Raw genomic sequence first — 15,904 nt, forward strand, 5'->3', positions numbered from 1 at the left:
TGAGACAGAGGGGAGAGCAGAAGGGGGCAGGCCAAAGACCAAATACACATTTCAGCATGTCTATGAGCAGAGTGTATGAGTATATGACCAAAATGCTTCCCTACAAAACAGAACTATAGTATGTAAGCATAGCATAAAATCCCAGACAGGAGTGTCAGACTAATATGCACCAAGTACATATAAATAAGAGCACTGTTTGAGGTAGGTGCTCCTTAAATGAGAACCTGGAATACAGAGATAAGTACCTGGAGGAATATCAGCCTTGGCACTATTTGGTCGCCAGAGTAATGCTTTCATGGCAGTGTCCTTCTTGCCATCTTGCTCATCTTTAATACCCTGAAAATAAGATTTTATATTCTCCCTTTAATAAGTACTTATAAAGCATTATGAATACAAATGCTATACCAGGTAACCCATACCCAAAGAATACTGTTACAAGATGTCTTTTATTTTAAAGTTAGCCTTTGATAGCTTATTGGCTGACGCCTAGACAACTTGTCCAGTAACACATTGTAGCTGTCTGTATGGCATATGAATAATGAAGGTATATTACACACCATTCGAGCAAGTGTCAGAGCGGTTGGCTTTGGAAATGGCAGTTTTTTCGGCTTGCATTTCTCTTTCTGGTATGGGATCACTGATCCTTCTCCTGGAGAAATTGTCTCATCTTTATTCCCTGTTCGCAGCTTTAAGGATTCCACCAAGTAGGCGCACTGCAACGGACAAAGCGAGCTGATCACACTAACTACTAACGGGTTTGTTTGAACATGTACTAGTCACCTACATACAGTGGAGGCAGGGATTGTGTTATACTCATGATAACGATGAATATCAATTCTTCAGGGTTCCTATGACTATTGGTTCAGCTTCTTCTATGGTGTGTAGGTGATAAGTACACTTACAGTTCACAGAGTATTGGACATACCTTCTTGGAAAAGTTAACAGCTTTTTCCATCTCGGATATGAGACAATTGATGTCATCACTGTCAATCATACCTGTAAAAAAACAAATGTTATTACACTGCATTGTCATTTTAATAAAGAGTCATTTGTAATTGTCTAGACAAATTGTAATTTGATAACCATATACTGTAGGTACATCATCCCTGGGTATCACAGTTTAGAGTATGTGTTCCCCCATTGATAAAGCCACGCTGTAATCTAACTTTCTCGGGATGACTTTCTTAAAACTAAGTAAAAGAATAAAAGTAAAAAAAAAAAGTAACAACCTGCATTGTGTCAACCTGATAATCTAAAAAATATAACAACAATCTAAAAGTGCCTAATAATTAAGATAACATGTATTAACTTAAGTATAAAAAAATAACGATAAAATGCAGAGAAAACCACATAAATTACTTAATTGCCATAACATTCCTCCTACTCATTATAACTTCCATAAGCCCGCATTGGGGTCACAGATGGTACAGTGACAAATGACCTCTATTTGTCCAACGTGTAGGTACAGATGTGTCAACTTAAATCTAGCCTCCCTGCACATTTGGAGTGACTTGGTAGCGATGAGCGTATTTTCGTGCCTCTTTTTCTATTAAAATACATCTTATTTGCAAAATGATACGAACAGGACACAAAAGCAGCTTCTGCTGATATGCAGCATGCCTATATTCTGTGTGCGACCGCGGCTGTATCTGCATACGAAATGCTACGCTACAGTGTTTTCCTAGAAAAGACGCCCAACGCTAACGGAGTTGCATGGGACCTGTCAGCTCACTCACACCAGACATCTCCCGCTGCGTGGCGTATGTATGAGTACACATCTGTACACGTAAAACTGCTTTTGCCAAATTAGGATCAAGTCAATGTAAACAAATGAAAGTGAAGCCAGTATATCTTACAAACTCTTCCGAGTCCTAGCTTGTGATATCCGGCTTCTCAATCAAAAATGTAGTTGCATGAGCGGTTAATAAACAGGTAAATCACTCTCAGTGGGAGATCTAAGACAACCATCACTGGATCTCCAAATATAGTACAAATACTATGCGGATACTAGGCGGATATCAGTAGACAATATGAGAGGTAGGATTCCACACTTTAGGTTCCTGACTAGTTTCTGTGTCAGAGACACTTTTCTCAAAGGATCAGCAAGCAATAGGATTCTTAAACCTGTGGGACACTTACCCTCAGGACCTAACGATGGGTGTAATCCTAGCACTGCGACCTTCTCCTCCTGTCTCTCAGCCTGGCTCCCCCTAATGGGAGGGTGCACGGCTTCTGCAGTAATTAGTGTTGTGGTCAAATGACCATGCAGTGCTCTGTGGAACCAAATTCTAACCCCCACAGAATTTGCTTTGAGCCCAAACCTGGGCCAGAGTATTAAGTCAAATTCCTAACTCCAGTATCTCTACCTATCCAGTGTATTGTCATTCCAAGTACCAGATCATTGGTTATTCCTTACTATGATACTGTGCTTTTGACCCAGACTTCCTTGTTTCTGAATCTGTGTCTGTAACACTGACCATTTAGCTACAGTGTATACTGTACTCGTTCTCCTGACCCATTGTCTAGTAACAAACCATCTTATTCCCAGCAGGTCACACTACGGGTGGCAGCTAGAGAGCCGCTCTCCTAGCAGTGAAATCCATACTGCCTTGTGTCCGTCCTTGGAAATGGCCACAGGTTCCTTAGAAGCCAGACCTCAACACTGCCAATGCAATTCCTTACTAGCTAATAGAATTCAGATATATTACTTGTTTCCATGATACAAATGCAGCTTCACCATTGCCAAATATCACCAGAGTATTACTATTCCAAAGAGTATGCAGTCACTTACAGACCAGCCCACCTACTTGTGGATACCAGTGACTGAGGGCAGTGCTGTAAGTAGCTGAGTAACTTTCTTTCTGCACATCTTCCCCATGTCATTGTATGTCAATTTGAAGCCATTGTCTGGAAAATTAATTCTTCAAGCATGTGCTATGCTACTGGATTTAGGTGTGTGGAACAATGTAATGTATGTTATCAATGTTGGCTTATTAGGAGAGGAAGCTAGAAGCTCAGGACTAAAGGCCAACATCTAACTCACATTCTTCAATGGAACAGAAGTGAATAGGCTGACCCCACCTATGTACTGTGAGATAATGTTTGTGTTCAATAGGACTTTGCTATGTCTGTCTTCTGAGAAACCCTTTCTATGTTTGCCTGTCTACCAAGGAACATCCCCATATTTGTCTGGTAATCCACTCTGTGATGCTGTGTCTCCCAAGGAAACATACACCTGTCTGGCATATTCATACACAAACAGACAAAATGAACTCAAAAGTAAATGGCATAAACTCCCACTCGGCCTGCCTAATACTGACAAACACATACGGTTACGTGTGTATAGTTATAGGCATCGGGAGCCCAGGAAACCAAACATCTATAAATACATACCCAGATGCAGCATACAATACATGCTTGAACATATAAACACACAGGGCCATGTTCGGTTCACTTTAATGAGCATCTCACTTTTGCTAATTCTTAGAATCCCTTCTCTTCGCTTACCTTTATCATCAAACCAATGAAACCTTCCATTAGTCACATGCGCCAAATTTTGTAAAACATGGATGGTGTCACTCCTGTCATTGTCAGCACAGCTGTCATCACTAATGTCATACAGGCAGATGTGGAGTTGTAAATCACAGCCGGCGGCTACTTCTGACAAGTAAGCGGAAATTGCCTGCTGTGGGGAACAGGAATGGAGCGCTCATTACAGCATTTGCATATTGCTTATTAATGTCAGCAAGTGATATATGTAACGATCTATGAAAATTAACTTACATAACTACAAAGCTTTGCAACTGTTGACCCTTCAATTCTACACATATAAAAGCATTGAAAGAGACAATACACCTCCAGATTACTCCACTGTAATGGAAAGCAATACATTTTGAACTAAGAATCTCTCAGACATGACACATGTGGTGCCTAAGCATGGCTGGCACTGCAAACCACCTCCCCCCTGCCCTGAGTCAGTCACGCTGATTGACAGACGTCTTCACCAATAGCCAGGAATCAACAACCTTTTTTATTTTATTTTTTATTTTTTTCAACCCATAAATACGTATTTTTCCCATTTTAAGCACAGATTTCCAGGTGGTCCCCAATAAAAGTTATTTTCCCAATTGTTATTTAGGTTGGAACTCACGCATGTATTGTCTATACCAAGTGTATTATGATACTTGACCTTATTACTTGAGATTGTGACCTATCTGAACTGTTAAAATTCCTTTGATTTGCTACTGTTGTTTTCTCTGATACCAAATAAAAACAGTATGCACTAAAGTAATTTTTCCCGGTTTTACGGAAATAGTTTTGGTCAACAGACACTCATGTTTGGCACAAAATAGCTAAAAATCAAATAACAATTTGAAAAAGTTAAAGGAGGAAAACCAATAAAAACTGAAAGATTACTATGACACGATTATTGCCACCCTTCTGATCAATTCAAATTAATTAGAAAAAAAAGCTAGATTAGACACGTGCAGTGGCCGGTGCAAGGTTTCTCAGCACCCTAGGTAAATAGTCAGCGTTCCCCCCTGCCAAAATACCAAGCATTCAGGTACAAAAGTGCACATACGGTATCTTAGAAATTCCACAGCCACCACTGACAGCGGCATCCCGGAGATTAAAATCCCGACACTTACTAATTAAGTAAGCTAACCCTGATCCCTAACTCCAACCCCTTCCCGCAACCTAACTCTAACCCTCCCTACCCGCAGCCTCAGCCTAACCCCCCCTACCAGCAACTTAACCCTCCCACCCCCTGCAGCCTAACCCGCAGCCTAAACCTAACCTCTCCCCTCCCACCCTCCGTCTTACTTCTCAAGAGTCCCGGCATTCTGGTATCCCAGCATTCGGGATACCGGTGTCGGTATCCCGAGCAGTGTTGGGATTCCGAACGATGGGATCCTGACCACATTTCATATATATTTCATATATATATCCAGCTTTGCTGCTGGATCATTGAGAGGAAAATATTCCTGTTGTTGCTGAGCTGTCATGATGTGCCTCCTGATGAAGGCCCCCTGCGGGCTGAAAACGTTTGAGAAGCTGAGTATACAATATACTGAACTGATATTGAATAAAAAGTTTTTTATGAAAGTGTGGAGAGTGCCCCCTATGGAACAATTTCTATGATATGATACTTTGGTATTGGGTGGACACACCAGCTGCTGATTTTTTTCTGATGATGTGAGTGCTACCTTACTGTATGTATGTATGTATGTATGTATGTATATATATATATATATATATATATATATATATATATATATAAAAACCAATGTCTTCCGGCACTCCAGTCTCCAATTATCTGGCTCGGGTGCCTTCCTCTGGGGTAAGCACCCCGTGTATGCAGACTTTCAGTGTGGAAGGCGGCACTCAGAGACTTCAAAGGCGGTAAATAGCGTGCATAAAGGCCCCGTGGGGTGTGCTTTATTAGTAACGTTTCGGGGATAACACCCCTTCCTCAGAGTGGGTCTGAGGAAGGGGTGTTATCCCCGCAACGTTACTAATAAAGCATGCCCCACGGGGCCTTTATGCACGCTATTTACCGCCTTTGAAGTCTCTGAGTGCCGCCTTCCACACTGAAAGTCTATATATATATATATATATATATATATATATATAGATATATATATATATATATAGATATAGATAGATATATATAGATAGATATATAGATAGATAGGAGGCGGTGAAGCAATCAGCGGCACTCAGGGTCTTGTTACAGCAAGCAAGTGTATTGAAAAATCACGGCATGAAAACCAACGTTTCGGGACTCACCTTGACAAAGGGACGTGTCTGTCCCGAAACGTTGGTTTTCATGCCGTGATTTTTCAATACACTTGCTTGCTGTAACAAGACCCTGAGTGCCGCTGATTGCTTCACCGCCTCCTATCTAACTCATTTGTACCAGAGAGCACTGGGGCACGTATTTCCAGCAGTGAGAGTGCCGGTCCACGTACCTCCTTTATATATATATATATATATATATATGTCTTATATATATATATATATATATATATATGTCTTATATATATTATATATACATATATACATATTGCGACAAGGATCACAACCACGGGGACTCAGGTGAACACTGTCTGTGTTTATTTTGAACAGCAAGTCACCACATAGCAAGATAAATACATATGCAGTTGGTATTACGGGCAGTGGCATACAGGCACTCTCAGCATGGCAGACTCTTGATAGGCTCCAGTGGTCCCTAGTCTAACCTACACAACCAAGCCTATCACTTGGGTAGCTATTCCACCGTCAAGAGCAAGGTGACTCTGCCCTGGAAACCCTTATATCAGGAAATCCCAGGTGCTGCTGATCACACACCTGGGATTCTGCTACTGCTTCTAAAACCTGGTCTGGATCCTCCACATTACTTTTACATGGAAAAATGCTGTCTCTCTCTACCACACTCCTCCCCTCTTAGCTTCAACCACCCTGGTGAAGCTACACTATTTTCAGGCAAGCTCTCTGCCTCGCCCACCCCTACCTATGTCATCCGCCCAGGTACACAGCCTTCCACTACCTTCCAGAGGTCACCCACCTCGCCTTCTTACTCCTCCCTAGCTTCACCATAGGGTTGCTTGGAGGAACAGGACCTACAAAGCTCCTGGAAAGGACATCGGCATTGAGGTGCTGTTTCCCCGGACGATGCCTCACCTCAAACTTAAATGGCTGCAAAGCCAAAAAAACAACGGGGCACACGAGCATTCACCTCTTTGTTTGTATGCATCCACGGTAAGGGTGCATGGTCTGTGACCAACACAAACTCTCGTCCCAATAAATAATACCTTAATGACTCAACTGCCCATTTAATGGCCAAGCACTCCTGCTCTACAGTTGAGTACCTGCACTCCCTGGGCAATAATTTACGGCTAAGGCATACTTGCCTACCGGACCCTCTCCAGGGGGTATATTTACTAAAGTCCCAATTTTGACCGAGTTGGTGTTTTTTCTTCAAAGTGTCATCTCTGGAATTTACTAAACACAAATCTCGGCAGTGATGAGGGCATTCGTATTTTTTTTAAAGGCAAAGCAAAAAAATACGAATGAATACACCATCGGTCAAACACGCCTGTTTTTTTATACAACTCGGTAATTTACTAAAAATTTGAATTCATAATCACTGCTGGCAATAGCCAAACACTGCCGTGAATAAATACAAATCGTAAAAAAAAAAGCAGTTTTAAAATAGACCTGTTTTTTTGACCGTGTTCTGATAGGCATGCACGGATTCGTGAGATCCGTGCATGTTTATCAGTGGGAATGGGTGGGAAAGAGTTAAAAATCAGAAAAAAAAATTGTGTGGGGTCCCCCCTCCTAAGCATAACCAGCCTCGGGCTCTTTGAGCCGGTCCTGGTTGTAAAAATACGGGGGGGTAAATTGACAGTGGTTCCCCCATATTTTAGCAACCAGCACCGGGCTCTGCGCCTGGTCCTGGTGCAAAAAATACGGGGGACAAAAGATGTAGGGGTCCCCCGTATTTTTAACACCAGCACCGGGCTCCACTAGTCAGAGAGATAATGCCACAGCCGGGGGACACTTTTATATTGGTCCCTGCGGCCCTGGCATTAAATCACCAACTAGTCACCCCTGGCCGGGTACCCTGGAGGAGTGGGGACCCCTTAAATCAAGGGGTCCCTCCCTCCAGCCACCCAAAGGCCAGGGGTGAAGCCCGAGGCTCCCCCCCCCCATCCAAGGGCGGCGGATGGGAGGCTGATAGCCTTGTGTGTAAAAAAAGAATATTGTTTTTTGTAGCAGCACTACAAGTCCCAGCAAGCTTTCCAGCAAGCTGGTACTTGGAGAACCACAAGTACCAGCATGCGGGGGGAAACGGGCCCGCTGGTACCTGTAGTTCTACTACAAAAAAATACCCAAATAAAAACAAAACACACACACCTTGATAGTAAAATTTTATTAAACATACATGCACACTTACATTCATACATACTTACCTATGTTGACACGAAGCAGTCGGTCCTCTTCTCCAGTAGAATCCCGGGGTACCTGTAAATAAAAATTATACTCACAAAAAATCCGGTGTAGATCGGTCCTCTTCTTTAAATTTGTAATCCAGGGACTTGGCAAAATAAAAAAAAACGGATTACCCGAACCACGCACTGAAAGGGGATCCATGTTTACACATGGATCCCCTTTCCCCGACTGGCGGGACCCCCCGTGACTGCTGTCAAAGAGGGTCCCTTCAGCCACTCAGGGAGTGCCACGTCATGGCAATCTCCTGGTTGGCTGTGCGCTCCTGAGCTGTCAGTCAGGTTGCGCACTGTAGATACAATGTAGCGCATAGGCGCTCCATTGTATCCAATGGTGGGAACTTTGCGGTCTGCGGTAGACCGCGAGGTTAAGTGGGGCCAACCACAAGAGGGACCCCACGCAATTTTTTTTCAGAATTTTTAACACTTTAAACACTTTTTTTAAGGTACACAATGAAGCCCTGCACGGATCTCACAGATCCGGCCGGGATTCATTGTGTTAAGTTCGGCAGTGTTTTACTAATCACTCCTGTAAAACACTGGCCGAAATTACGAATGACATCGACATCGGAAAAAACGAAAATGCAGAATACGACAGCATAGTAAATGAGGCGTAAAAAATTCAAAAAGTTGCAAATTCACACATTCGATGTCATTCTGTCAGGAACTGGTGCAGAATCCGGAATTCGGGATCAGGTACCAAGTGGTTGACGTTACCCAGAACAGAGGCGCGGAGTCTAACACGCCGGAAGGTTTTCACCAGGGAACTCCGCAAGGGGATATGGGCTTTGCGGCTTCCGACGTGCAGGTCGCGGCCCCCTGTCTGGGTCACTTGATACCTGAACTGGACTAGAGTTATGGTAGAGGTGTTGTATATGATGAGCCGCAGGGATACACAGGAACAAACAGGAACTGGAGAAGGTGGCAGAGTGCACACGGCCAGATGGTACGCTGGGGCTGTGGAGATGGAACAGCAGCAGGCACTCCAGAGGTGACACAGGAGGTAGCGGCACACGGACGGACTGGGGTGCAGACACTTGGAGACAGGGTAACGGCAGTCGGCAGACTAAAGTCGTCAGCAAGATGTTGAAGCTGGAATTCAATACTGGAACAAGGCAATACCCACTGGACAGATGAACTGAGACCAGAGAGGAACCAGAGAGCAGAACACCACATGGAGTAGCTTTAACTGGCAAAGCTTCTTGGGATTGAGAGGCTTAAAAGAACAGGCTGAACCAATCAGTTGTGAGCACCAGACAGGCCCCCAGTAATTGATATAACATGCAGCTGCAGTGCAGACTGAGCAGGCTGACAAGCTGAATAGTAGTTTTCAGGTAACGAGCTGTAATTACAGAATCCAGACACCTGTGAAGTCAGTTGCTGAGTGCAGGAGCAAAGGCACTGGGAGACAACTATGCAGGAGCTAGCTGTGACCTGTAGTTCCACAAACTGAAGCAAAGGTAATTATAACAATAACAAAACAAGAGTGCTCAGGATTGTAACAGTACCCCCCCTTGAAAATGGGTTAAGAACCCCTAGAACCAGGCTTATCCGGAAATTCACAGAAGAAAGACCTCTTAAGTCTGGGTGCATGAAGAAACCGCTCTGGTACCCAGGTTCTCTCTTCCGGACCGTAACCCTTCCAATGCACGAGGAAATGAACTTGACCCCTCCTGAACTTGGAATCCAGAATCTTTTCCACAACAAACTCCTTGTGACCTTGGACTAACACAGTGGCAGGCCTTCTGGAAGGAGATCTTCTAAATCTCTGGGACACAAATGCTGGTTTCAACAAGGAACAGTGGAAAGTGTTATTGATCTTAAGTGATTTTGGTAAAAGGAGTCGAAAGGCTACTGGATTAATCTGTCTAATAATCCGGAATGGACCAATGAACCTAGGCCCAAATTTTTGAGAGGGCTGGCGTAAATTGATATTTCGAGTGGACAGCCACACCATGTCACCCACTTTAAAAGTACAAGGTCTTCGTCGTCTGTCAGCAAATTGTTTGGAACGAACAGAGACTTGGTTGAGTGCCAGACGTACTCTCCTCCAAATTTTCCTCAGACGAGCTACAGGATCAAGGGAAGAAGTCTGTTGCTGCAGGATGTCAAAAGCGTTAGACCTAGGATGGAACCCAGAGAGACAAAAGAAGGGTGACATGGATGAAGAAGAGTGACTGGAATTATTATATGCAAATTCAGCAAATGCCAGATGGTCCACCCAATCGTTATGGTACTTGGAAACATAACAATGGAGATACTGTTCAAAAGACTGGTTCACTCGCTCAGTCTGTCCATTGGATTGCGGATGATAACCAGAGGACAGACTAAAATTAATATCCAAGGCTGAACAGAAAGCTCGCCAGAATTGAGCAATTAACTGAGTTCCTCTGTCGGAGACGATGTCCTGTGGTAATCCATGTAATTTAAAGATATGTTGGATAAACAAGGTTGCCAATTCCCTGGCACTGGGGAGCTTGCGAAGAGGAACAAAGTGAGCCATCTTACTGAACCGGTCTACCACAACCCAAATGGTATTGTACCCCGATGACTTGGGAAGATCAACCACAAAGTCCATAGAAATATGGGACCAAGGTCTTGAGGGAACCGTAAGAGGCGTAAGATGTCCCATGGGAGCTTTACGAGGAGTTTTATGTTGAGCACAGATCTCACAGGCAAGAATGAACTCTCTAACATCTTGATACATAGAAGGCCACCAAACTGAGCGAGACAATAAATCCAGAGTCTTAGAAATCCCTGGATGCCCAGAGATTCTTTTTACATGAAATTCAGATAAAACTGCTTTCCTGTACTCTTTAGGGACAAAGAGGAGTCCTGAGGGAGTCCCCATGGGTGCAAGAGACTGTTTGGCTTGAATCTGGGAGACTAAATCTTGAGCAAGACCAGCATGGATATTGGAAACAGGAATAATTGGTTCAGAAGAGCAGGATGAATTTTGAATTGGAAGGAAGCTTCGTGACAAGGCATCTGCTTTAAGATTCTTCGATCCTGGCCGATAGGAGATCACATAGTTGAATCTAGTGAAGAATAATGCCCATCGTGCCTGTCTTGGATTCAGTCTCTTGGCTGACTCAATATAGGATAAGTTTTTATGGTCAGTGAGGATTGTAATCACGTGTCTCGCCCCTTCCAACCAGTGCCTCCATTCTTCTAGAGCCCACTTGATAGCAAGCAGTTCACGATTTCCAACATAGTTGGCTTCGGCAGGAGAGAACTTTCTGGACAGAAAAGAGCACGGGTGAAGTTTAGAATCCACTGGATCTTTCTGTGATAGGACTGCTCCCACTCCCACTTCAGAAGCATCCACTTCCATAACAAAAGGCAGGTCAGGATTTGGATGACTAAGAACAGGTGCAGATATAAAGGCTTTTTTTAACTTGAGAAAAGCTTGTAGAGCTGAAGGTGACCAATGTGACGGATCCGCACCTTTCTTGGTCAAAGCAACAATAGGTGCAACAATGTCTGAAAATGAACAAATAAATCTCCTGTAATAATTAGCGAACCCAAGAAAGCGTTGTATAGCTTTAAGGTTAGTAGGTTGTGCCCAATCTTGAATTGCTTGAAGCTTACTGGGATCCATGGAGAACCCCTTGGGAGAGATGATGTATCCTAAGAAAGCGACTTCCTTCACTTCGAATTCACATTTTTCTAACTTGGCGTATAGATGGTGCTCCCGGAGCTTTTGCAACACCATCTGGACATGGACTCGATGCTGCTCCAGTGACCGTGAATATATCAGGATGTCATCCAAGTAGACCACAAAAAATTTTCCCAGGAATTCTCGGAGCACATCATTGATAAAATCTTGGAAGACGGCAGGAGCATTTGACAATCCAAATGGCATAACAAGGTATTCATAATGCCCAGAATGAGTGTTGAAGGCCGTCTTCCACTCGTCACCGGCCTTAATTCATATGAGGTTATATGCCCCCCGAAGATCAATTTTAGAGAAGATTTCCGCCATCCGGAGTTGATCAAACAACACGGAAATCAAAGGCAAAGGATAAGAATTCTTAACAGTGATTTTGTTGAGTCCTCTATAATCAATGCATGGACGTAAGGAGCCGTCCTTTTTTGCCACAAAGAAGAATCCTGCTCCTACCGGTGATTTTGAGGGACGAATAAACCCTTTGCTTAGGTTCTCCTGAATATAGTCTTCCATGGCTTTAGTTTCTGGCAAAGAAAGAGCATATAATCTACCCTTAGGTAATTTATCTTCGGATACCAGACTGATGGCACAGTCGTAAGGTCGATGGGGGGGAAGAGTATCCGCCTCTTTCTTGGAGAAGACATCCGCTAATGAATGATATGGAATCGGTAGCCCCTCTGGAATAACTTGAGAGCATCGCACTGGCAAGGACAGACATCTTCCTGTACATTCTGTTCCCCACTGTAAGAGTTCTCCTGTCTTCCAGCAAATGGATGGATTATGGGATTTCAACCATGGAAGCCCTAGGACTATGGAGGCCATGGGGCAATTGACAAGGAGGAAAATAATCTTCTCCGAATGCAGAAGACCAGTAGTTAAATGAACAGGAGGAGTTTGCTGAGACACTTGCCCACTGAGGAGGGGGTTACCGTCAAGGCCACAAATAGTCACAGAAGGCTTCATCTTTAGTATAGGAATGTTCCAGGACCGGGCGAAAGAGATATCCGTAAAGTTGGCAGCTGCACCCCAATCAACAAAAGCCTTGACTGCAACTTGCTGAGTAGGTAGACTAATTTGAACTGGAAGCAAGACTGAATTTTTTGGAGAGATTCCAGCCAGACCCAGGAGTAACTCCCCTTTTACCCCTGGGTCTTGTCTTTTCCCGACTTCAGGGTGCAAACATTAGCAAAATGACCCTTTGCTCCACAATATAAGCATAGGCCCATCGATCGCCTACGAGATTTTTCCTGAGCAGAAAGACGAAAGGCCCCAATCTGCATGGGTTCACTGGAATCTTCGGCTTCTTCCAAGGCTACTGCTGAGGGAGATGGTAACCCTCCACCTTTCTCCATCCTCCGTTCCCTGATCCGACGATCTACTCGAATTGCTAACTGCATGAGCTTGTCCAGGGTTTCAGGAGTAGGATACTGGACAAGGTAGTCTTTAATTTGCTCAGTGAGGCCTAAGCGGAACTGACTTTGGAGGGCTAGGTCATTCCAACCACTATCACCTGCCCATCTGCGAAACTCAGTGCAGTATACCTCGGCCGTGTTTTTCCCTTGTCTCAGGGCTCGTAAGTGAGCCTCTGCAGAAGCTGCTCGGTCCGGGTCATCATAAAGAATTCCTAGGGCGCTAAAAAAGGCATCCACTGTGTGCCTGTGTGCAAGGCGGGATTCTCCGTTTTTAATCCGAACGCCCAGGACTGGGGTTCCCCCTGCAGGAGGGAGATAATGATACCTACTCGCTGAGCCTCAGAACCAGACGATAATGGCCGGAGTCTGAAATATAGCTTGCAGCTATCACGGAAATTCTGGAACTGTTTCCGGTCACGTGTAAACCGATCTGGAAGATGCAGCTTTGGTTCAGGCCCAGGAGCTCTGGTTACAACCAATGACCTGCTAGTTTCTTCCTGGGTGGAAACTCGGAGCTTTAGATCTTGCAGTTGCTGCGTCAAATTTTGTATTTGACCAGCCAAGATTTGAGCTGGATTTTGCTGTGACGGGTCCATGCCCAGGAAGTGGTGGGCCAGTTATAATGTCAGGAACTGGTGCAGAATCCGGAATTCGGGATCAGGTACCAAGTGGTTGACGTTACCCAGAACAGAGGCGTGGAGTCTAACACGCCGGAAGGTTTTCACCAGGGAACCCCCGCAAGGGGATATGGGCTTCGCGGCTTCCGACGTGCAGGTCGCGGCCCTCTGTCTGGGTCACTTGATACCTGAACTGGATAGAGTTATGGTAGAGGTGTTGTATATGATCAGCCGCAGGGATACACAGGAACAAACAGGAACTGGAGAAGGTGGCAGGGTGCACACGGCCAGATGGTACGCTGGGGCTGTGGAGATGGAACAGCAGCAGGCACTCCAGGGGTGACACAGGAGGTAGCGGCACACGGACGGACTGGGGTGCAGACACTTGGAGACAGGATAACGGCAGTCGGCAGACTAAAGTCGTCAGCAAGATGTTGAAGCTGGAATTCAATACTGGAACAAGGCAATACCCACTGGACAGATGAACTGAGACCAGAGAGGAACCAGAGAGCAGAACACCACATGGAGTAGCTATAACTGGCAAAGCTTCTTGGGATTGAGAGGCTTAAAAGAACAGGCTGGACCAATCAGTTGTGAGCACCAGACAGGCCCCCAGTAATCGATATAACATGCAACTGCAGTGCAGACTGAGCAGGCTGACAAGCTGAATAGTAGTTTTCAGGTAACGAGCTGTAATTACAGAATCCAGACACCTGTGAAGTCAGTTGCTGAGTGCAGGAGCAAAGGCACTGGGAGACAACTATGCACGAGCTAGCTGTGACCTGTAGTTCCACAAACTGAAGCAAAGGTAATTATAACAATAACAAAACATGAGTGCTCAGGATTGTAACACATTCGTGTTTAATCTCCCTCCAAATCCCGACAATTACGAGTCTTAGTAAATATACCCCCATGAGGGAGAAAATGCTCTGTTCCTGGACTTTCCTGGTAATGTATGATTGCCATCACCTGTGGTGAAACACCTTTCTTATCAATTAACCAGCTCACCACAGGTGATGGCAATCATACATTACCAGGAAAGTCCAGGAACAGAGCATTTTCTCCCTCATGGAGAGAGTCAGGTAGGCAAGTATGGGCTAAGGTAGAGGATGGGCTTCTCCTCTCCATCTACCTCTTGGGATAGGACTGCTCCAAATCCTGTCACAGAGGCATCCGTCTGTATGACAAATTGCTCTTTAAAGTCAGGAGCTTGCAAGACAGGCTCAGTACACAAAGCTCGTCTTAAATCCTGCCAAGCAGTTTCCACTGGTCCAGACCACGTTATCTTGTCTGGGAATTGTTTAAGACATTTGGTTAGTGGAGCCGCTCTAGCTGCGAAATCTCGAATGAACATGCGATAATATCCGACCAAACCGAGAAATGTCCTAAGCTGTGATTCACATTTAGGTCTAGACCAGGTGAGGACTGCTTCTACTTTACTAGGCTGAGGTTTAACCTGTCCTCTGCCCACAATGTACCTCAAATACTTGGCCTCAATCATACCAATGGCACATTTCTCAGGGTTGACGGTAAACCCGTGTGCCCGTAGAAACTGTAACACGGCTTCTATCTTTGGTAGGTGTGACTCCCAGTCAGAGCTGAAAATAACGATGTCATCTAAATATGCAGTTGCATATTCCCTGTGGGGCCACAGCAACTTATTCATAGCTCTCTGGTAGGTTGCTGGGGCACCATGTAAACCGAATGGGATCATTTTATATTGGAATACGCCTTCCAGGGTAGAGAAGGCTGTTTTTGCCTTAGCAGCTTCTGTTAACGGAATCTGCCAATAACCCTTCGTCAAATCAAGTGTAGTGAGATACTGACTAGTAGCTAAATTTTCTACCAACTCATCAACCCGGGGCATAGGGTAAGAATCAAACCGGGACACTTGATTTAATTTACGGAAGTCATTGCAGAACCGTAAGGCACCTGAAGGCTTCGGTACTAGGACAATTGGATTATTCCACTCACTGGTGGATTCCTCTATAACCCCTAGGCGTAACATCTCTTCCACCTCCTGCTTTACCGCTGCCCGCTTCCGGTATGCGATATGGCCTCTGTTTAATGACCAACTCGGGTGGTGTCACAACATCATGTTGGATGATCTGTGTCTTTCCCAGAATGGCAGAAAACACATCTTGTTAGCATTTCACCAAGTTCACCACTTCACGTTTCTGTTCAGGAGTA

The 15,904-nt window shown here is 44.6% G+C and overlaps 1 protein-coding gene across 3 annotated transcripts in view; it reads right to left on the bottom strand.

The window, feature by feature from the left end:
- Positions 1-15,904, bottom strand: part of VWA3A (von Willebrand factor A domain containing 3A) — a 772,281-nt gene that overhangs the window by 545,341 nt on the left and 211,036 nt on the right. For all 3 annotated transcript variants that reach the window (XM_063934415.1, XM_063934414.1, XM_063934416.1), the window contains exons 20-23: positions 3,508-3,685; positions 926-996; positions 558-713; positions 246-336 (exon numbers count right to left, since the gene is read on the bottom strand). In XM_063934415.1, the coding sequence (XP_063790485.1) occupies positions 246-336; positions 558-713; positions 926-996; positions 3,508-3,685 (496 nt within the window). The remainder of the gene's footprint in view (positions 1-245; positions 337-557; positions 714-925; positions 997-3,507; positions 3,686-15,904) is intronic.

Source organism: Pseudophryne corroboree, chromosome 7 (genome assembly GCF_028390025.1).
Source record: "Pseudophryne corroboree isolate aPseCor3 chromosome 7, aPseCor3.hap2, whole genome shotgun sequence".
Lineage (NCBI taxonomy): Eukaryota > Metazoa > Chordata > Amphibia > Anura > Myobatrachidae > Pseudophryne > Pseudophryne corroboree.